Here is a 23,900-nt window from a genome sequence, read left to right on the forward strand (position 1 = left end):
CAGCCACTTGCCTCCCTTCCACCACACAGGTGGATGTTACCACTTCGTTCTTCAATTCTCCAGTGTTGACAGGATAGCTCAAAGTGAGATTGATTTTTGAGTTGCCCACTTTAGGTACAATCCCCGACAGGATATGATCTGACTAAATAATTCTGGTCGTCTTTGGGGAAGCTTTGCATGGTAGAATACCTTGTCTGCTAGCATTTACTCGTGGCAGTTAGCGATCCCATAGAACCATCCGGAATGAATTTGAAATTACGTGCTGGCATGACAACAACCAGACTGGAAATGGGCACTGCCCGGGTGGATTACCCCTCAGACAAATCTTGATAACGAAATTCAAAATCTGATGCAACAATGATCGTTCTAATTTGCGAGGGCTAGGCAAGACAGGTTCAGGTAAGAATACACCTATTAAATAATCTTTAAAAGAATACTTTTATTGTTGCATTCTTTGTGATAGTAACTTGTGGGCTCTTACTCCTTTGTCCTCACCCTTCATTGGTAAGCATCTGAAAGTGTTGAAAGTAATAAATAAATAAAAATCAAGTGATAGCTGGCCTTTTTTTTTTTTTTTTTTTTTTCAACTGATTTGATGAGCTGACATTTTACCTTTATCTTCTCAAATGATTATAAAAAGAAATGTAACATGACCAAATTGAGATCAAAATAATTTGTGATGCGATATATTATTATAAAATTAAGGAAATTCAACACATGAAAAACAAAACATTTTCTTAGCAAGCACAAGGCCTGAGCCCTGCTCTGGCTTCTTCACTGGAATGCACAGTTGAGGGGACAATGCCACACGTAACCCCTGACCCCTCACCCCCTGCCGGCACCAGCCCTGCTTTCACGGCTCCGTACACCTCCTTGGCTAAGCATGTAAAAGCTTCTTCCACACCTTGGCCTGACAATGCTGAGGCTTCGGCATAGGGCAATCCCTGAGCAGTGGCGTAGGCCTCAGCTTCTTGTCTGCTCACCTAAAGATGTGTAAGAGAAAGACATTCTTATTATTCATAAAAAATCATCAGTAATTACTTATGACGTCACACTACAAAGGTGGTAAAATGCAACATGAACGTGATATAAAAGAAAATGGCAAATGTTAAAAGTAAAAAAAATCCAACAACTAACCACCAACATACGATACCTGTTGAAAAATTGCCATTCGGACATTTATATGTGGAATTCCTGCAGAAACATTTTATCATCTATGAGGAAATAATTTAGTATCCACATAAAAGGTGATGGAACAGAGAAAGGTACACTGTCTCTCTGGAAACATCGCAAAATTTAAACCACCAATTTATTTTCACAATCAACCACTGGAGAAAAGGTGCACGCTCTCAAACTTTGGGCTTCATCATCAGCCACAACCTCTCCTGGGCAGACCATATATCGAAGTTAGTCCCCAAAAAAATGACCTATAAGCTGCGGGGCATCCTTCGACATATCAAGTCCTTCCATGTTAAATCTGAACTTATCCCCATCGACAATGCCTTTGTGTGCAGCTTAATAAAGTGCTCTCCCTTTGTATGTTTACTAAACACGTGGCTCACCTGGATGCCGTAACATTCAAAACTCTCAATATACAGACTTGGCATTTAATATGGAATATCTTTTTTTTCTTGACTTGGCTTTACTTTCTGAACTCAGTATATCAATCTGGTGAGTTTCTTTTACCCTTCGGTGATGTCTTTGTTGAAAGAACCATGTCACTGATTGTCTTTCGCAGCAAGAAGTCAATAACAGGATTATATCACAGGTGGCGTGACAAAATGTAAGGACAGGTACATTTGACGATTGGCTTCACAATCAGGTATATAAAGGTTGTTGCGTTCTGTATTAGTGGAAAACAACTGCTGCACGTCCACAAAAGTTATTGCCGCTTCCTCTGGAGATGGTCCGTCAACTTGACAATGCTGTTTGTCACGGAGTGGTGGCTTTACGAAATTCTGGCATGAAACAGCGTGCTATTGCTCGCCAGTATGGTATCACTCAAGGTCAGGTGTCAAAGATCCTGAAACGAAATGCTCAGAGGGGTGTCCCTACTCCAATACCGAGACCAGGACGTCCACGCAGAACAACAAGGAGAGATGATCGCCAGCTGCACCGGTTAGTCCGCAATGGCCATACCAAGTCAGCTAATCGGCTTAGGGCTGACTGGCAGCAACTGACAAATGTGCCTGTATCCAGAAGGCTAGTCAACCAACGACTGGTTCAAGCAGGCTATCGTGCCAGGCGTCCCCTGAGAAAGCCACGCCTGACCAGACAACACAGCCAGCGCCGATTCCAGTGGACCAGAGAGCACCGTCAATGGCAGCCAGGACACTGGAATCACGTGACCTTCAGTGACGAGTCTAGATTTCTAGTCTATCGTAAAGATGGCCGCGTACGAGTGCGCAGACAAGTGCATGAAGCCCACAACAAAGATTGTATAGTGCCAAGAGTCCAAGCTGGAGGTGGTGGGGTGACCGTTTGGGCTGCTTTTCATGCAGGGGGCAAAACTGACCTGGTTGTTCTGAATAGAAACCTGAACCAGTTCAAGTACAGGGTCATTCTGGAAGAAACATTGCTTCCATTTGCTCGTGCAGCCTTTCGAGGAAACTTTGTCTTCCAAGATGACAATGCACGGCCTCATCGTGCTCGCATGATCCAACACTTTCTTGCTGACCGTGGTGTAGAGCATATGGATTGGCCTGCCATGTCCCCAGATATGAATCCAATAGAGAACTTGTGGGCAGAATTAACGCGTCAAATCGACCACTTGGACCAGCAGCCGACCTCTGTGCATGAATTGCAGCAGGCTATTGTCACTGCATGGCAAGCGATTCCTGTCCAAACCTTGGCAAATCTCGTGAACAGCATGCCTCGACGTGTACGTGCTCTCCTGAATGCTCGTGGGGGTTACACGAAGTACTGAACTGTAATTTTACTGTCCGTAATCCCAGTCATAATTTAGCTTTTGTTTTTGTTGAATTTTTTTTTGGCTAATGTGCAAAATAAAGAAATACTTCTGGAAAACGTACAGAAGTTTAACACAGTACTGTCCGTGAATTGAGTTCGATATCGGTTTACATCACTTTCAAGGATCAATTTATTTGCTTCGAAATGTCAAATGTGGTTTTTGTTTCTTTTAAAGGTCACATTAACAAAATCTAGAATAATTTCAACATAATTCCAATGAACTTTTGGTTCTAAGTCATCTTGAAAAGTAAGTTCACCCCCACAAAAAAAATATTCCATATTAAATGCCAAGTCTGTAATTGGTGTCTTCCACAAATAAGCAGAAGCGCAAGGCCTGCTGCTCTCATTGCAGACGGGTTCATGGATTTTCTGATTTCTAAAACCTCTCCTTTGGTTTGGCTCACTGGACCTTTTCATCCCACAATGGTCCCCTTCCTACCCCCGTCTCCCCTACGTCACACAGGTTTCTCCAGTAACCCCTGCCTTGTGAAATTCCCAAAATCCAGGCTTACTGGTTGGATCCCCAGCCTCACATCTGGCTGAGCCGTGGAAACCAAGGCCTTCAAGATCATTGGAATCCCTACGATGAAGCTGAGTCTATGGCCCATAGGCTAATCTCTTCGCCATCACAGACAGGTTGATGGTCCTTCTGTCTTTTAGCACCTCCTTTCTGGTCTTGCACCTTGCACCCTCTGCTCTTTCCGTGCGTTGTGCCCCCACACCCTCCAGGTTTCTACAGGGCTCACATGGTCCGCCATCAACCCCCTTCTCGTGAAACTGCCTAAATCCAGGATCACTGTTCACCTCCACTCATTTGTTCCTCTTCTTTCCCACCTGTGGAATCAACTTCGACATCCTCTTCAATCTCATTCTTCCACGTATTCAAGACGGCTGTTCACTACCATCTCAGATAGTCCCCAATCCAAAACCATGTTCTTTTCTACCTTTGTTAACCCCACCACCCCACACCAATCCCTTCTTCCAAATTTCCAGTTTTCCCTACTGGGAGTTTCCCTCTGTATCCATCTTGTTAATCCCATGCATCCATCTTGTTAATCCCATGCATCCTCCCTTACCCGCATTAATCTCCAACACCATAGTTTGGTCCGCCTCCCCCTGGTTTGGCGTTCTACCCTGCTGTTACTATTTCCCTTACTCTCCACTGTTCCTTTTGTCCTGTTGCTTCCTGATCCGTTAGGTGTACTAGTACTAGCCCTTCCATGAGCCTCAACGATGCATAAAAATAAAAAGATGGGCGATTTTTTTTTTTGGAAAACTTGATGGAATCAAATGAAACTTGCATGTGCAAAACTTCAAGGTCCCTCATTAATCCCTGGAAGGTGCAGCTTCATAGGTCAAATCCTCTCGGAGAAGTATATGATACATACATACTTGCTCCATTACATATGGATTGGCTTATGTTGTGTGTGTGTGTGTGTGTATATATATATACGTATATATACGTATATATATATATATATATATATATATATATATATATATATATATATATATATATATATATATATATATATACGGTATATATATATATATATATATATATATATATATATATATATATATATATATATATATAAATAAAACACTGTGTGTGTGTGTGTGTGTGTAATGTTACCGATAGACTCCTAAACGGAGAGGCTTACGTGCTTGATATTTGGCATAGACATGGCCATTGAGCCTGGGATGAACATGGCCGAACTCAAAATATTTGACGATCCATATTTTTTATTCATATTTACCTCAGCGCATTTCAGCGCACGGAATTAACGGAATCAGGGCAGGTGGGCGCTGATTCGCTCAGAGCGATCACGTGATGACGCTATGAAACGCTATGAACGCTATGACGCTATGAACGCTATGAACGATATGATGAACGCTATGACGCTATGACGCTATGAAACGCTATGACGCTATGAAACGCTATGAACGCTATGAACGCTATGACGCTATGAACGCTATGACGCTATGAAAAAAAAAATCGCTATGACGCTATGAAACGCTATGAACGCTATGACGCTATGACGCTATAAACGCTATGACGCTATGACGCTATGAAAAAAAAAAATCGCTCGCTTTACCAAGGGGCTCGCTCTCCCCCCGTTCCCCTCCCCTCCCCTTCCCCCTCCCCCTCCCCTCCCCCGCCCGGCAATGCCGGGTACTTCTGCTAGTCGTCCATAAGGATGGCTTGATATGGCATGGTGGCATGGAGCTATCGTCCATAAGGATGGCTTAATATGGCATGGTGGCATGGAGCTATCATCCGTAAGAATAGCTTGATATGGCATCGTGGCATGGAGCTATCGTCCATAAGGATGGCTTGATATGGCATGGTGGCATGGAGCTATCGTCCATATTAAAGGATGGCTTGATATAGCATGGTGGCATGGAGCTATCATCCATAAGAATAGCTTGATGTGGCATGGAGCTATCGTTCATAAGGATGGCTTTATACGGCATGCCTGGCATGGTGTCATGGAGCTATCGTCCATAAGGATGGCTTGATATAGCACGGTGGCATGGAGCTATCATCCATAAGAATAGCTTGATATGGCATGGTGGCATGGAGCTATCATCCCTAAGGATGGCTTGATATGGCACGGTGGCATGGAGCTATCGTCCATAAGAATAGCTTGATATGGCATGGTGGCATGGAGCTATCACCCCTAAGGATTGCTCGATATGGCATGGTGGCATGGAGCTATCATCCATAAGAATAGCTTGATATGGCATGGTGGCATGGAGCTATCATCCTCAAAGGATGGCTTGATATGGCACGGTGGCATGGGGCTATCATCGCGAAGGATGGCTTGATATGGCACGGTGGCATGGAGCTATCGTCCCTAAGGATGGCTTGATATGGCACGGTGGCATGGAGCTATCGTCCATAAGGATGGCTTGATATAGCATGGTTGCATGGAGCTATCGTCCAGAAGGATGGCTTGACATGGCACGATTGGCACGGTGGCATGGAGCTATCATCCCTAAGGATGGCTTGATATGGCACGGTGGCATGGAGCTATCATCCTTAAGGATGGCTTGATATAGCACCGTGGCATGGAGCTATCATCCCTAAGTATGGCTTGATGTGGCATGGAGCTGTCGTCCATAAGGATGGCTTGATATGGCACGGTGGCATGGAGCTATCGTCCCGAAGGATGGCTTGATATGGCACGGTGGCATGGAGCTATCGTCCATAAGGATGGCTTGATATGGCATGGTGACATGGAGCTATCATCCATTAGGATGGCTTGATATGGCACAGTGGCATGGAGCTATCATCCCTAAGGATGGCTTGATATAGCATGGTGGCATCCACCTCTCGTCCATTAGGATAGCTTGATATGGCATGGTGGCATGGAGCTATCATCGCTAAGGATGGCTTGATATGGCACGGTGGCATGGAGCTATCATCCCGAAGGATGGCTTGATATGGCACGGTGGCATGGAGCTATCATCGCTGAGGATGGCTTGATATGGCACGGTGGCATGGAGCTATCATCCCTAAGGATGGCTTGATATGGTACGGTGGCATGGAGCTGTCATCCCTAAGGATGGCTTGATATGGCATGGTGGCATGGAGCTATCATCCCTAAGGATAGCTTGATATGGCACGGTGGCATGGAGCTATCGTCCCTAAGGATGGCTTGATATGGCACGGTGGCATGGAGCTATCGTCCCTAAGGATGGCTGGATATGGTACGGTGGCATGGAGCTATCATCCCTAAGGATGGCTTGATATGGCACGGTGGCATGGAGCTATCGTCCCTAAGGATGGCTTGATATGGTACGGTGGCATGGAGCTGTCATCCCTAAGGATGGCTTGATATGGTACGGTGGCATGGAGCTATCATCCCTAAGGATGGCTTGATATGGCACGGTGGCATGGAGCTATCATCCCTAAGGATGGCTTAATATGGCATGGTGGCATGGAGCTATCTATATCTATCTATAATTCCAGTAATCTCTGTGTGTATGTTTGTATGTTTGTATGTTTGTATGTTTGTATGTCTGTGACCGCTGTTTCTCGACAACCACGGGTCCGATATACTTGAAACTTGCCAGGTATATTGCTGGGGACCCGAGGATGTGCCTTTTCAAGGTTTGAAATTAATCGGACAAGTAGTTACCGAGCTATGGCGATTTAGCCGTTCGCCGTTCGCTTTGGCGTTGCGAATGGACCAAACCATTTCATGTAAATAGAGGGGGGGGTTCTGTGGTCGTTGCGAATGGACCAAACCATTTCATGTAAATAGAGGGGGGGGGGATTGTCACTGTACTCGCAAGCCGTTCGCCGTTCGCTTTGGCGTTGCGAATGGACCAAAACATTTCATGGACCAAACCATTTCATGTAAATAGAGGGGGGGGGGGGGGATTGTCACCGTACTCGCACCCACGTACCCACGTACCCACGTACGGGCATTGCACCCACGTACGGGCATGCCCTAGTATATATAAAACACAGTTTGTGTGTGTGTGTGTGTGTGTGTGTGTGTGTGTGTGTGTGTGTGTGTGTGTGTGTGTAATGTTACCGATAGACTCCTAAACGGAGAGGCTTACGTGCTTGATATTTGGCATAAACATGGCCATGAGCCTGGGACGAACATGGCCGAACTCAAAATATTTGACGATCCATATTTTTTATTCATATTTACCTCAGCGCATTTCAGCGCACGGAATCAACGGAATCAGAGCAGGTGGGCGCTGATTCGCTCAGAGCGATCACGTGATGACGCGATGACGCTATGAACGCTATGACGCTATGACAAAAAAAATCGCTATGACGCTATGAACGCTATGACGCTATGAACGATATGACGCTATGATGCTATGAAACGCTATGAAGCTATGAACGATATGACGCTATGACGCTATGACGCTATGAAAAAAAAAACGCTATGAAACGCTGTGAACGCTATGACGCTATGAACGATATGAACGCTATGACGATATGACGCTATGAAAAAAAAAATCGCTATGACGCTATGAAACGCTATGAACGCTATGACGCTATGAACGATATGAACGCTATGACGCTATGAACGCTATGACGCTATGAAAAAAAAAATCACTATAACGCTATGAAACGCTATGAACGCTATGACGCTATAAACGCTATGACGCTATGACGCTATGAAAAAAAAAAATCGCTCGCTTTACCAAGGGGCTCACTCTCCCCCCGTTCCCCTCCCCTCCCCTTCCCCCTCCCCCTCCCCTCCCCCGCCCGGCAATGCCGGGTACTTCTGCTAGTATATATATATTGTTACGGATCTCGGGGGTCGGCGCTCCCCTTATCAAGGGGGGATTAATCCCCTTGTCCTTTAAGCTGGCCGTCCCGAGTCCTGGAGCTGTGACGTCACTTCCGGTCAGCACTGAATAGGGTGGTAGGCCAAATTGTTCCTATTACCTAATTACCAGCGCCTTCCGGGAAGCGAGGAAATGAGCCCCGCCCGAGCCGCGGCGTTAGTGGATACGCCGAGCGAAGCGAGCCGCGACTCAGGCCGTTAACAATGACTAACCCGATTCTGAGCGGTTTCTAATCGTGCCACAGGTACTCAATGGAAAGAAAGGACGGATGCGATCGGATTAGGGAAAAACCAAGAAAGAACAAGGTAAATTTATTTTCAACCAAAAAGAAGAGGAACGGAAAGAATGTACAAGAAGAAGAAGAAGAAGCAGGATACAGGGCAGGCTTAACTACACAGTCTTAACTTACGACCCCGGACAAACACACACTCACACGGGATTGTAGCTGGTAGGGTGGAAGGTCCAGGTAGTTGGTCCAGGCGATGAGGTCCAGCCTCCAGGTGAGGCTCCGGTTCCGTGGGCGAAAACCCGGCAGGCAGCTTCGCGCGTATCGTTCACCCGCGAGCGGACCTTACATATAGCGGGGGGAGGCTCGTGTCCTTCAATAAAGCGCCTTTTGTAATCGAGCTCGTATACAATGCGCTCTCCCAACAAGTCCTTCCAAAGAAGCCCATTTGCCAGCGTGCGCAGTCCTCAAGTCCTTCGCGCAAGAAGTCCCCGAAAGAAGTTCGTAAAAGGGCTTTGCGCTCACGCTTATATATCGCGCTTCAAGATCACTACGCACTTCATCAAGCCACGCCCGCCAGTGATATTTCATCAGCCCTGGTTGGCTGGTGGGGGCTTACCGGCCACGCCTTTGATGACTAGTTGACAGGCCACACCTTGTCCTTGGCGCTCCGCCCCCTTCTTCCTCGAGCCGACCGCATGGTCAATGGCGGCGCCTGTGCGAACGCTAACCAAGGCGCGTAACAGAATTTGGAGAGAGGTCGCAAAATGAACAAAAGGGCCTACTCCTTATTTGATTGATGCAACGCAGATTCAACTATTGGAAACACGGCCTTATCTAAAACACATAATAAGGAAATAACTGAGTTCCTATGGTGGCCTACGTGTTGCTTGTGGACTAACTAAGGGTGCTACCTTTAACCTTTACTGTCATATTTACAAGTGATTATTATTTACAAAAGTGTGGGTTCTAAAACCGCAACAATATATTATTTATATATATATATATATATATATATATATATATATATATATATATATATATATATATATATATATATATATATACATATATATATATATATATATATATATATATATATATATATATATATATATATATATATATATATATATATATATATATATATCGTTATGTCGGTGGGGTAGAAGAAGATCTAGAGTCAGGTAGATCTGAATGGGTAACATGCTTCGTCTGTTGCGATAGGGAATCTACCTGTAATAAGTTCTATGTTAGTCTGGTTTGTCGGGTAAGAGTATCCTGTGAACATACCAGGATGTTCGAGTGTTAGATAGTGTAGGGATCAAGATAAACCCTTGTGTGTCACACCTGGTAATCAAACCTTTGTCCCTTATGGCAACGCACACCTGTAAACACTTAGATAGGCCCTTTATTGCACACAGTAATTAAATTCCCTTCCCTGACAATGACTTTGGAAGAAAACGAACAGGAAACCAGGACAGGACACCGCCGATGATGGCTGCCGCCGGTCGCATCACGAACTTGCATAGCAACATGCCCAGGAGGCCTGTGATTGGTCAGCGCAGTAGGCGCGAACCTCCAGCCAACCAGTGCAGGAGGCGCGAAGACGCAACAAAGAAGGAGGTTGTTCATTGGAGGGAAGTCGCTGGAAGGTTCGGTGGCTGGCGGGAAGCTACGCCATACTGATTGGGGAGCACGCCAAGACCGACATCACAGGCCAGGCCATAAAAGGGGGCGCTGCACGACATTCGTGCGCTTGGCTCAGAGAAGCAGCTCTCTTGGGTTTTATTAGCGGTGCAGTCGCATTCCTCCCTGTGGCTTTCTTCATCAAGACGCTGTTCTCTCTCCTGTCTCTCCTCGCGGTGGACCTCCTGTGGAGATCGCTGGCAGTGCTTTGGGCCGTGTGGTGCTTTTAGGGCGTTGGACGCGTGGTCCTTGGAGCGGTGCTTTGGAGCTTGGAGCGAGGGACCTCGTGGTGTGCCGCTGAACAGACGAGGCCGGGGCGAGCGGATCGCACGAAGCCTGGTGGCGCACGAGCGGGGGCCGGACACCAGCTGCATTGGTCGACGGACGCAAGACGACAAGACAGATAAGGACGCACCATTTCACAAATACACGACGAATGTGTTTCTTTGGTAACTCATTCCCTCGTCTCGTATCTGCAGTCTGGTGTGTGGGATCCCAATTTAGAATTAGAATTAGTATCGCGTTTACCTGTCCCTACCTTTTATTTTAATAAACCCTTGTATTATTTTCTCATTCCCTTCCACTCTGGTATCCGTTCGAGTTCGTTCCCCTTCCACAGTTACGAGCTCCCGCTTCTTCTTCTGCCCTTCTCCCCTTCCCGCGTTTGATAGCACAATCCGTATTGATCGTCGCCTCAGTTAAAGCCGTTCTGGTCTTCCGCGGTCCCTGGTATTAACCGGAAGGGTCCGCGCGACAACTGGTAGTCAGGAGTGGGATTGAACCCTGAGTAAATTTGGTGTCAAGGAGTGTGGAGAATTTGGATGAAAATTTTTCGTAGTCTGAGGCGATAAATTTGCATCGGTGCGCGGGACACGAACAGCGCGTCAGTTAAAATTTAAATTTTATTCCTTGTAAGAGCCGCGCGGGGTAGCGCCCTCCTCTTTACGGATGGAAGAGGTAAGCAAGATGGAAGAAGGGATGGAAGATGCGGGAAGCATTGGGAGTGAGTCGGAAGTAGTGGGGGTAGAGAGCAGTGGTGGAGCTTCCCCCGCCGTTGGGACGGCCCCGATAACCGACCAGATTTTGGATCGATTGCTTCGGGAGATGAGGGCTCAGAGTGAGCAGAGTGAGCGATTGGGAAATCAAATGAAGGGAATGAGTGATAAAATGGATGGGTTGAAGGGAGAGATGGAGGGAATGAAAAATGAACGAAAAGGAGAGATGGGAGAAATGAAAAATGAATTGAAGGGAATAGACAATGACATGAAGGGAATGAAAGGGGAAATGAAGGGAGACTTGAAGCGAATGATTAACAAAATGGATGCCGGGACGAGTGAGTTGGAGGAAGAACGAAAGAATGGTGCCGATGGGGCCCAGGAGCCGGGAATGGCAATTAAATCAAATTTACAGGTGAATGTGGAGTGCCAGGAGGTAAATGGAGGATGTTTCCCACATGCTGGCCTGGAGGTTTATCGGGACCGCGTGGATGCCACAACGCCTCAACAGGGGGATGAATTTGGAGTGGTGCAGCATGAGGGCGGTTGTGCAGTGCAACAGGGGGTAGAGTTATTGGGGGTCTGTGTGATAGAGCCGGACCGGGTATTTATTGGGAAAGGCCTGTCGGGGCCAGAAATGATTGGTGATGGGGATGATGATGAGAATGATGTGACACAGCGGCTGGAGACCTGGGACAGTCCCGTGGAGGTAGAGTTTGACCAGGCCCAAAGGAGCTTGGGGGAGGAGGTGAGTCGCTCTGAGGAGGCGGTTGAGGTGACCGAGGGGACCCTCACCATGCACTGCGGTTTGGCAACAGAGGCTCCGAAATTGAAGAACCAGTTGGGGGAGTGTGTTGGCTCTGGGCTGGATTTGGACAGAGAGGGATCGGGAGATCGAGCCTCTGGAAATTTGGTCCCCGTAGGGAATTTGGACTAGCTGCAGGGAGGGGCAGAACAACCTGTGGTAGAGGTTGTTACCTGCAGCTGCGGTTTGGGATGGGAAATCAAAATTTCTAAAAGGAAATTTAAAGTTAAATTAAAATTGGAAAATGATTTGGCACAGCCGTGGTTGGATTTGCTCCCCCGGCTGTGGAATTTGGACAGGGGGAGGTCAATGGGGATGGCCTCGGGCAAAAGTTGCTCCTTTAAAAATTTGGGGATGCCAGCCAGCTGGGGGGCTGTGCTGGCGAGATTTGAATGTGGGGTCCAGCCATGGGTGTCGTGATACGACCTGGGCCCCATAGGGGTCTGGTGGAGTGTGGCGTCCCTTGTCCGTCGGGGCGCCGCCCGAGCGGGTGGCTCGGGCCGACAGAGTCACCGGACCCTGGTGGGGGTTAAGACCTCCGGGGGGGTCCGAGGTGGTTTCTCAAGCCTGGGATGGCATGTATTGAGGACCACTAGGGGGAGGTGTTGTGGGTCGCGCTTTGGTGGTGGCATCGCGGACAGCCAACTTGGGCCTGATGTGGTGACCACCCGGGCATGCGGCCTGACACCCTCTCCCTGAGACTCTGGGACAGCCAGCATGTGGTGACCTGCCATGCTGTGCTGGGCTATGGACGCGGGTCAAACCGAATGGACAGGAATGGGATAGCCCACCGGACAACCATTGGGGCATCTGTGGAACGTGATGGTGTGAGAGTGACCTTCCACAGATGTTCCGTTATGATTTATGGACTCTCAGTTTGGGAAGAGAGCCATGGGAATGTGATCGGGAATGTGTAACGAGCCGAGCATAGGGGCTATGCTCGGTTGGCATGTGTATGGCAAAGCATCTTTCTTTGGTGGGTTTAGTAAAATGTGAAAAATGTTTGGCATGGGTAATCTGAGGGTTAGATGAAAATTTGAAGGTGGATTTTGTTAGGAGAAATGGTGGTCACTGCACAGTGACACCATTATTGATCGAGGTGTGCTAGACCAAAGTGTGGGAGGCTGTGATAAAATTGATAGGGTAGCAGGACACAGCCTTCAACTGGTCGCGGGGGCGACTGTGCTGATATTTGGGACGCGGAATCATGGGGATGTAGTTGTGTGGTCTGAGGGTCAACGTGGTGCTATGGTGTCCGAGGTGTGTGGACCATGTCTTCTGGGGGGGTCTCCTGGTGAAGCATGGCTGTTGACTGGACCTTGGTGTGGTCAAGTGTGGGTGGGCACTGGGGGCTGCATGTGGTCGGACTGGGGGATGATGTGGAGGTGCAGGGGACGTGGCTGTAGGGATGCCACGCACTGCGACCGTGCCCCCCAGGGCCGAGGTTGTGCGTGCGGTAGTGTTGTTGGCAGCAGGTGCTCACCACATTGGCCAGCTGGGGCTGGTGCAGCTGTGTTCCTCGTAGGGGGGCCGAAGGATGGATAGTGGGTCGCACCCTTATGGACACTCATGGGCCATGTTGGCGTTTCGACTGCTCGGCTTGTCCCGATGACCCTTGCACGGTAGAGGTGCAGAGCTGTCGTGGCCACAGGTAGTTGTGTAGTGATAATCACCGTTGGATGCGGATCCACATGCCTGCCAGTATAGTGGGGACAAAAGAGGAATTTGGAAGAATTTGGTAGGCCCAATGATAAATTTTGGGATTTTGTGGTTGGATGGCACTTTGGACCTGACCAACCGCAGTTACCTGTACATCAAGGTAGAGGTAAGGCCTGGATGCGTACTGTCCCAAACTTCAGGACTTGCTTATGTAAATTTGGGGACATGTAATTTGGAGTTGGGAGGCGGGTGCGAGTGATGACATGGTCAGTGAGGGGGATGGATTGTGTGCCACAGAGTTTTGTAGGTGGCGTTTGTGTTAGTGTTGTGGTTATGTGTTTTCATGTGGTTGTGGAGAATGGAAACTGAGAATGAGTGGTGATTATTGTGTTTTGGAAATGTGTAATGATTCAACTGTGAACGGGGATTTCACATAAGGCAGGCCATGGCAACTCTTGTAACATCTCTTTGGTACCATCTTATCTGAAACGTGTGAGAATTGAATGGCAGCGGGGGAGGAAATGTGTTTTGGGATCTTGTGGGTGGGGAAGGTGTGTGTGTCCGCAGGTACAGATCAAGCTCGGAGGTTCGATGCCTGCGACCCCCCTCTGCGGCAATTACCCTTGGCAGCCAGTGGTATCTGGAAATTGGAGCTCGTCGGTGGAGGGTCTGGTTGGGCGCCGTGGGGTAAAGGAGACCCCCGGCGTCCTGTGGAGCTGCGCGGAAGCAGGAGGCCAGGAAGGAGCCTGGGGTGTGGAGACCCTCACCGGTGGGGTAACGGCGGAAAGGGCTGTTGGGCTGTCACGGGGCCAAGAGGTAAAGGGGGGGGGGGGGCAATGAACTTGTAAGTCGGTTGACTTGTTTTGGGACTGCGGGCACCACAGCCGAAGCGCCCCCCACCATCTTAGTGTGTGGTACCTCCCCGCTGCCTAGTTGCGACATGCACACACGAATGACATCAATGCCATGGTCCTGCAGGGGGGGGGGGGGGGGGGGGGAGGGGGGGAACTTTTATGTCGCCAAGGAACTTTAAGCAGAAACCGAAAAACTTTTGCCAATGAACTTTAAGCAGAACCTGTTGGGGACCTATACAAGAACAGGTGAATAGAAAAAAAATCTTATTCTGCTGTTTTCTTTCCGTTAAGGTGTATTTAAGCCTTTCACCAAGTGAAAAAGACAAATATGAGAGGGAACACTTTTGTATGTGCCTCATACTAATTTTCACCATCCAAATAATTTCCCCACCTTCATAAAGAAATTACATCTTTTTCTTCTTTCCCACTCTCCTTTATACCAAACCCATGTTTTCTGCTGTGCAATAATGCCAGCTTTAATGCCAGCAATTGCCAGCTGGCATTATTGCTGGCATTATTGCCAGCTGGCATTATTGCTGGCATTATTGCTGGCAGCAACTGCCAGCTGGCATTATTGCTGGCATTATTGCTGGCATTATTGCTGGCTGCAATTGCCAGCTGGCATTATTGCTGGCATTATTGCCAGCTGGCATTATTTCTGGCAGCAATTGCCAGCTGGCAGCTGGCTGCCAATTGCCAGCTTTAATGCCAGCAATAATGCCAGCTTGCCAGCAATAATGCCAGCTTTCATCAGATCAGGTTCTCAGTCCAGATTCAGATCCCAGTGCATCGTTGCTAGCTGGGCCTATTTTTCCAGTGCTGCACGATAGCGACAAAGGTACGCGTGGGGTGCTGATGGTTTGGTGTGCAGACATACCAACATGGCGTAAAATGAAACGATGAAAACACATTGGCTGAGAAAGAAGGAAAATCGTGTGAGGATGTACAGAAAGTGAACGCAAGTGTTTCGTAAGGATAACGGATAATTCCAAGCAAGGAATATGAGAGAATCAGGGGCACCAACCTGCCTCTCTTCTGCTTTGTCAGCCTTGTGACCGAGGAGCAGGAGCAATGGCCGTCCGGGTTGTCCGTGCATCCGTGCCTCTGCGAGCCATCTTGGGCACGATTCGAATGTTGCTCTGGAAGTCACATCGAACACGAGAATCCCCCCAACAGAGCTGCGGTAGTATGACTGGGTGATGGAACTGGGGTAATGGAGAAGGGTCGAGTGAAAAGGAAAACAATATCTCCAGTGCAAACACACAATCATCTGTTGTCAATATGTCCTATAAGAACATCTAGTATGAATGGAGAACACCACTGATCCAAAGAACAACAGCAATCCTTACTATACACCGATCCATTTAAACGCCTGCATCTCCTCCGCCGAACGCTGATGGCCCTCAGCAATGGTGGTGGCATTCCGTGAGCGGTCGACCAAATACATGCATACAGTATTCACAATCGTTGTGCCTTCCATTTCAGTTTCCCCTTCAGTGTAAAGGAAGAATCATCAAATATATATCGCAAGGTTGCAGCCGATAGCTGTCACGGACGGGCCTTCAGAAGGCTATAGCACTGTAAGGGCCTCAGGCTTTTGGCCTACAGGCCTCAAATGGCTTCTTTCTCTGAAGCGATCGTGTTGTTGTGAAGGTAATATGTGAAAATAATATGTTGAACACCACCTCCGTGTTTTTTTCCTTGTCCGAAGTGATCGTGTTGTTGTTGTTGTTGTTGTGAAAGTAATATGTGAAGATAATATGTTGAGGTAATATTAATTTTTTCCCAGATCGAGCCTGTTATGCACGTATTTATCCGACCACTCACGGAAGGGTGCCCTTGATATCGCCATCGCTGGGGGGTCATCTGCACTCTTCAGAGGGGATACAGGCATTCAGTGTGTGTGTGTGTGTGTGTGTGTGTGTGTGTGTGTTCGTTTTGGGGTTTGCTTGTTTGTCATGCTACTCCTCCTACAGTTCTGGGCTGATTACATCCACATTTGCTACATAGGATCAGCAGGACCCTAATTAGTGTATATGGGTGTTTTTATCTTTGCCGGTGGTCTTAGGGGGGCTGGTGTGGGACGCTATTTCTCTATGTAAATGTGTATCATGTAGCGCCCCCTCCAGGTGGGAGAGGGTATTACAAGTCCCATCCTTTATACTACAGTATTCCTGTCCGCACGTTTTTCAGTGCAGTGAGGGGTTTTGAATTATAGGCAATAGGTATGTTTTTGTTTCATGCACGTAACCCGGGTTATCCTTATTTTATTTTCGGGAGCGAGTTGTCAGTTGCCCATACACGGCCCAAGTAAAGGTATGCCTCAGAAGAACGTGTTTTAAGGTATGTATCAGTAGAATGTGTTGCACGCTTGGACCAAGATTGCCCATAGGGCAGGTACTCAGCTATGGTTTGATAAGCAAGAGTTCAACTGAGATGAGATCCTGAGTGAGGAGATTACCCAATACAGGTCCCTTGTGTTTTGACAGATCCATCACCCATCCTAGCGTTGGTGTTGCTGTTTATGTCAAGAACTCCATTCCTCACTGTGCATTGCCCACACTAACCTGTCCTAGCCCTCCGGATTACCTCTGCATACTTACACAGTACTTCTCCAACAACAATAACAACAACAACAACAGCCATTTTATGACTATTTCCCCTTTTTTCTCATTGGTTTGGTCCAACGATGGCATTCCTTCAAACGGATCTATCCATTGCGTCAATTTTGTCCATACCCAAACATTCCTTATCTTTCTTGACAGTTGGCATCCATGTCTAAGAGGGCGTCCTCTCAGCTTCCTTCCTTCTACGACAACCCGCATTGCTTTCCTTACACCTTCATATTCTGACTTTTGTTGCACATTCCCAGGTTCTTCTTCACTAGTATTGAATTTTAATCTCTTCCTGATTTCTGAGCTCAGAATTCTTTCTTTCAGAGACAATCCATTAGTATCATTCTCATCTCTATTTTTCTCCACTCTTTTTACATCTTATATCCACATTTCCCACGTTTTGCTTCCATATTGTATATCAATACTGGTCTGGAACAGATTTTATAAACTCTAACTTTTACAGGTAATGGAATATGTTTCTGTGCTTCGTGATGCCACAGAGTTGTCTCCACACTCGACTCACTTTATTCTGCATCTGACAGCTACTTATACTCCTCCTGGTGCCTCCATTTTGTCTCCAAGGTAACAGAAACGTTTGTCATTTTGTAAATTAAAGTATGAGCTCAGAAGCATTTATTTTTGTTCATATTTTTCTTGAAATAAATGATCCTCACATACTTTACACGTAAAATTTCTGCTTTTGTCGACAAATTTACTGGGATTAATTCATTTCAGATGAAGTCTGTGGCTGCTGGTTGCATAATTGCCGGGAGTGTGGTTGAGCCGCTGATGGAGTGCCCCCTGTTAGTTACAACAGGAATTTTGAATTTGGCCGGGGTTATGGCAGTAGCTCACGTACTCTTTGCGAAGGACTCCGTGTGATCTTTAACCGCCACCAATTAATGCTGGCAGGTAGGACTTAAAGGTGAATATGCATACATCTAGGCCATCATGCCAGCCTCCATTTCTTTCCAAAGAAACCAGTGCACCTCTTGTGACACCATTTCTAACACTGCTTGCATTGAATCAAATTCCTTCTTTTTTCCACAAATTGAACAAAGCCATTGTCCACTTCCTTTTCTTTCTCCTTCTTCGCCACTCTCTTTTGTTTTATAAATTTCTTTATTCACTATTATTTTATATATGTTGTAACTATATAAATTATATATGTACCACTATTATATATGTAATATATTATATATATTACATATATACGTATATATTATATATAATACGTACATTACGTATATTACATATTACGTATATTACGTATATTACATATTACGTATATTACATATTACGTGTATTACGTATATTACATATTACGTGTATTACGTATATTACATATTACGTATATTACATATTATGTATATTACATATTACATATATTACGTATATTACATATTGCGTGTATTACGTATATTACATATTACGTATATTACATATTACGTATATTACATATATTACATATTACGTATATTACATATTACGTATATTACATATTACGTGTATTACGTATATTACATATTACGTATATTACATATTACATATATTACATATTACGTATATTACATATTACGTGTATTACGTATATTACATATTACATATATTACATATTACGTATATTACATATTACATATATTACGTATATTACATATTGCGTGTATTACGTATATTACATATTACGTATATTACATATTACGTATATTACATATTACGTGTATTACGTATATTACATATTACGTATATTACATATTACGTATATTACATATTACGTATATTACATATTACGTATATTACATATTACGTGTATTACGTATATTACATATTACGTATATTACATATTACGTATATTACATATTACATATATTACGTATATTACATATTGCGTGTATTACGTATATTACATATTACGTATATTACATATTACGTATATTACATATTACGTGTATTACGTATATTACATATTACGTATATTACATATTACGTATATTACATATTACGTATATTACATATTATGTATATTACATATTACGTATATTACATATTACGTATATTACATATTACGTGTATTACATATTACGTATATTACGTATATTACGTATATTACATATATTACGTATATTACGTATATTACATACTAGCAGAAGTACCCGGCATTGCCGGGCGGGGGAGGGGGGGGAGGGGGAGGGGGAAGCGGAGGGGAGGGGAACGGGGGGGAGGGGAGGAGAGGGGGGGGAGGGGAGAAGAGGGGGGGGAGGGGAGAAGAGGGGGGGAGGGGAGAAGAGGGGGGGAGGGGAGGAGAAGAGGGGAAGGGGAGGGGGGAGGGGAGGGGGGGAAGGGGTAGGGGGGAGGGGGAAAAGGGAGGAGGAGGGGGAAAAGGGAGGGGGAGGGGGAAAAAGGGAGGGGGAGGGGAGAAGGGGAGGGGGTAGGGTGGAGGGGGAAGGAAGGGGGAGGGGAGGACGGAAGCTCTGACGCTCGGAAGCTCGGAGGACGGGGGCTTCTGCTTCTGCTGCTAATCCCTCCCCCTCCCCCTCCTCCCTCGCACAAATTACACCGTGAAGGCCCAATGGCCATGTCTATGCCACAAATCAAGTATGTGAGCGAGTCGGGCGCACTGAATTGAAAATATATAGAACGCTCATACTCCGTGAAAAGTGAAGCCAACTGGCGGCGGGGATGGAACATCACGTGATCGCTCTGAGCGAATCAGCGCGCTGCTCTGCCACGGGTCAGAATCCGTGTATAATATCCTCGCTGAAAAAAAATCTATGTGAAACATGCTACTATCTATGCTAAATCATGCTAAATGCTAATCATGCTAAAATCTATGCTACTTACTGTGAGTTTATGGCAGCAAGGAACATCACGTGATCGCTCTGAGCGAATCAGCGCGCTGCTCTGCCACCGGTCAGAATATTCCTCGCTGAAATGCGCTGAGGTAAAAATATGGTAAAAAAATATTATGAAATTTTTTTTTTTAGGTCAGCCATGTCCTTCCCAGGCTCAATGGCCATGTCTGTGCCAAATATCAAGTACGTGAGCCTCTCCGTTTAGGAGTCTATCGGTAACATTACACACACACACACACACACAAACTGTGTTTTATATATAGATTACGTGTATTACGTATATTACATATTACGTATATTACATATTATGTATATTACATATTACGTATAATACGCATATTACGTATATATTATATATGTATATATTATATATTACATATATATTATATATGTAATTGTATATGTAATTTATATATTTACCACTTCAACTATTATTTTATAAATGTTGCATTTTTTTCATTGTAAAATTACTTTTGCTTCTTTTTCACTTTAAGCATTTAATACTAAGTCATCAGTGTACAATAACTCACATGGGAAATGTAACCTTTCATTCTTCTTCAATTCTTCCATCATCTTTATAGACAGTAGAGGACTTAAAACTGATCCCTGGAATAATTCTTTCTTGACATCATAATTTTATCAGATCCAAAGTTGGTTTTTATCATACAGACTTGGCATTTAATATGGAATATTTTTTTTGTGGGGGTGAACTTACTTTTCAAGATGTCTTAGAACCAAAAGTTCATTGGAATTATGTTGAAATTGTTCCAGATTTTGTTAATGTGACCTTTAAAAGTAACAAAAACCACATTTGACATTTCGAAACAAATAAATTGATCCTTGAAAGTGATGTAAACTGATATCGATCTCAATTCACAGACAGTACTGTGTTAAACTTCTGTACGTTTTCCAGAAGTATCTCTTTATTTTGCACATTAGCCAAAAATTTTTTTTACAAAAACAAAAGTTAAATTACGACTGGGATTACGGACAGTAAAATTACAGTTCAGTACTTCGTGTAACCCTCACGAGCATTCAGCAGAGCACGTACATGTCGAGGCATGCTGTTCACGAGATTTGCCAAGGTTTGGACAGGAATCGCTTGCCATGCAGTGACAATAGCCTGCTGCAATTCATGCACAGAGGTCGGCTGCTGGTCCAAGTGGTCGATTTGGCGCGTTAATTCTGCCCACAAGTTGTCTATCGGATTCATATCCGGGGACATGGCAGGCCACTCCATATGCTCTACACCACGGTCAGCAAGAAAGTGTTGGATCATGCGAGCACGATGAGGCCGTGCATTGTCATCTTGGAAGACAAAGTTTTCTCGAAAGGCTGCACGAGCAAATGGAAGCAATGTTTCTTCCAGAATGGCCCTGTACTTGAACTGGTTCAGGTTTCCATTCAGAACAACCAGGTCAGTTTTGCCCCCTGCATGAAAAGCAGCCCAAACGGTCACCCCACCACCTCCAGCTTGGACTCTTGGCACTATACAATCTTTGTTGTAGGCTTCATGCACTGGTCTGCGCACTCGGACTCGGCCATCTTGACGATAGACCAGAAATCTAGACTCGTCACTGAAGATCACGTGATTCCAGTGTCCTGGCTGCCATTGGCAGTGCTCTCTGGCCCACTGCAATCAGTGCTGGCGGTGTTGTCTGGTCAGGCGTGGCTTTCTCAGGGGACGCCTGGCACGATAGCCTGCTTGAACCAGTCGTTGGTTGACTAGCCTTCTGGATACAGGCCCATTTGTCAGTTGCTGCCACTCAGCCCTAAGCCGATTAGCTGACTTGGTACGACCATTGCGGACTAACCGGTGCAGCTGGCGATCATCCCTCCTTGTGGTTCTGCGGGGACGTCCTGGCCTCGGTATTGGAGTAGGGACACCCCTCTGAGCATTTCGTTTCAGGATGTTTGACACCTGACCTTGAGTGATGCCATACTGCCGAGCAATAGCACGCTGTTTCATGCAGTAATTTCGTAAAGCCACCACTCCATGAGAAACAGCATTGTCGAGTTGACGGACCATCTCCAGAGGAAGCGGCAATAACTTTTGGAGACGTGCAGCAGTTGTTTTCCACTAATAGAGAACGCAGCAACCCTTGTATACCCGACTGTGAAGCCAATCATCAAATGCACCTGTCCGTACATTTTGCCACGCCACCTGTGATATAATCCTGTTGTTGACTTCTTGCTGCGACAGACAATCAGTGACATGGTTCTTTTAACAAATAAATCACCAAAGTGTAAAAGAAACTCACCAGATTGATATACTGAGTTAAGAAAGTAAACCCAAGTCAAGAAAAAAAATATATTCCATATTAAATGCCAAGTCTGTAGTTCTTGATTAATTTTATACATTCCCGTAACTATTTTTTTAAATATTAGGGGTTAACAAGGGGAGATGCAAAAAAAAGGGCAAAATGGAGAAGATTGTCATGGGGCCCGCAAGGCTAACCCCCGCTCTGCCAGGGAAAATGGCCTTAAAATGCCTGTTGTTGTTGTTGTTGTTGTTGTTGTTGTATTCACGTAACTATTTTTCCAATTTCTTCAGGCATGAGTTTCCTTCTGAGAGCCCATTTAACAACTTTTCTTGATAAATCGATCATAAGCTGTTTCTAGGTCAACAAAAACATGATACAGTTTCATTGACTTTGCCAAATACTTATCTTGGCATTGCCTCAAAAGAAAAGTCACTGCTCATGTTTAATTCGTTTAACTCCTCTGCAAGATGAACACAACAAGAGTGGAATTGCTTTGCAGTGCAATGTCCCCTACTGGTCCCAATGAATGTTCTTGTGTGGAACGGTTACCACTGGAACAGTTTCGGACCATATCACAAAGGTGGCCTCCAAAGCTAGTGACAGACTGGGCATCTTCCATTGTTCGAAGTCATTCTTTGAAAAAACAATCAGAGTAACTCACAGCCGATATAAGGCCTTCGTCCATAGCTCAACCCGAGTACCCAAACATCATCTATTTATCTCCTATTATCTGTGGAATCAAAGAAGTCTCAATATTATTGGCATCATTATTAAAGTAAAACACCTGTTCACCCCCATCTCTTATCTTCCCCCATCCCAAACCTTGATCTTTTCTACCCCCGTTAATTCACCCCAGATCCACTTTTTTGAAATACCGACTTCTTTCCTGGAAGTCCTAGCAGTATCCTTGTGTTTTATACTTCTCCCACCTCCCACCCTCCTTCCCATCATCTCTTCCCACGCCTCCTCCCCCAAGCCCTCTCCCTGCCACAGATCTCCCGATGTCCCTACTCTCAAATGTTGTGCTTGTGTGCTTCCCCCTCTCTCCCCATCTTGTCTACCGCTCCCATTATTATATGTTTTACTTGTCCGTTTTTTTTTTTTTTTTTGTGTGTGATTAATGTTAGCTCTTACACGAGCCCCGATCTTGTATACAAAAAAATAACAATAATAATCTCCTCTAATTCAGCCGAACACAAGGCCTGATGCTCTTGAAATTTAGAAAATCAGTGGAATTTCTTGATACTGCATCTGCTCCTGTCTACCTCCTGCTCTCTCAAGCTCTAAAAACCCTCCCCTACAACTATTACCCATGATCTTCTCTAACCACTTTCTTTTTAAACTCCCACAATTCAGGTTTACCGTGCACATGAGCTCTTTTGTTACTCGTTTCCCCCGGATGTTGAGCTGCCTCCCTGACACTGCTCAATGTCATTCTCCCCTCTGTTTTCAAGCCGGCAGCACACAGCAACCTCACGTCACCCCATCACTTTCCATATATTTTCTACCCAAAATAATCTCACTTATCCTAACCCATCCTTCTTCTTGCATCTTAACCTCCCGTCGTCCCTTGCTGTCTCGTCTTTTCCTGTGTGTTAATTCACCTCGTCTGGTGTCTCCCAACTATCCTCCAACTGCTCGTTCGT

At 45.6% G+C, this 23,900-nt stretch overlaps 1 protein-coding gene across 2 annotated transcripts in view; it reads right to left on the reverse strand.

The window, feature by feature from the left end:
• Nucleotides 1-586: 586 nt before the first annotated feature.
• Nucleotides 587-23,900, reverse strand: part of LOC137412687 (ras-related protein Rab-39B-like) — a 53,367-nt gene continuing 30,053 nt past the window's right edge. For both annotated transcript variants that reach the window (XM_068097973.2, XM_078780876.1), the window contains 2 exons: nucleotides 15,548-15,728; nucleotides 587-983 (listed from right to left, as the gene is read on the reverse strand). In XM_068097973.2, coding sequence (XP_067954074.1) covers nucleotides 738-983; nucleotides 15,548-15,728 — 427 coding nt within the window. In that variant the 3' untranslated portion in view covers nucleotides 587-737. The remainder of the gene's footprint in view (nucleotides 984-15,547; nucleotides 15,729-23,900) is intronic.

Source organism: Myxine glutinosa, chromosome 6 (genome assembly GCF_964187855.1).
Source record: "Myxine glutinosa chromosome 6, kmMyxGlut1.1, whole genome shotgun sequence".
Classification (NCBI taxonomy): domain Eukaryota; kingdom Metazoa; phylum Chordata; class Myxini; order Myxiniformes; family Myxinidae; genus Myxine; species Myxine glutinosa.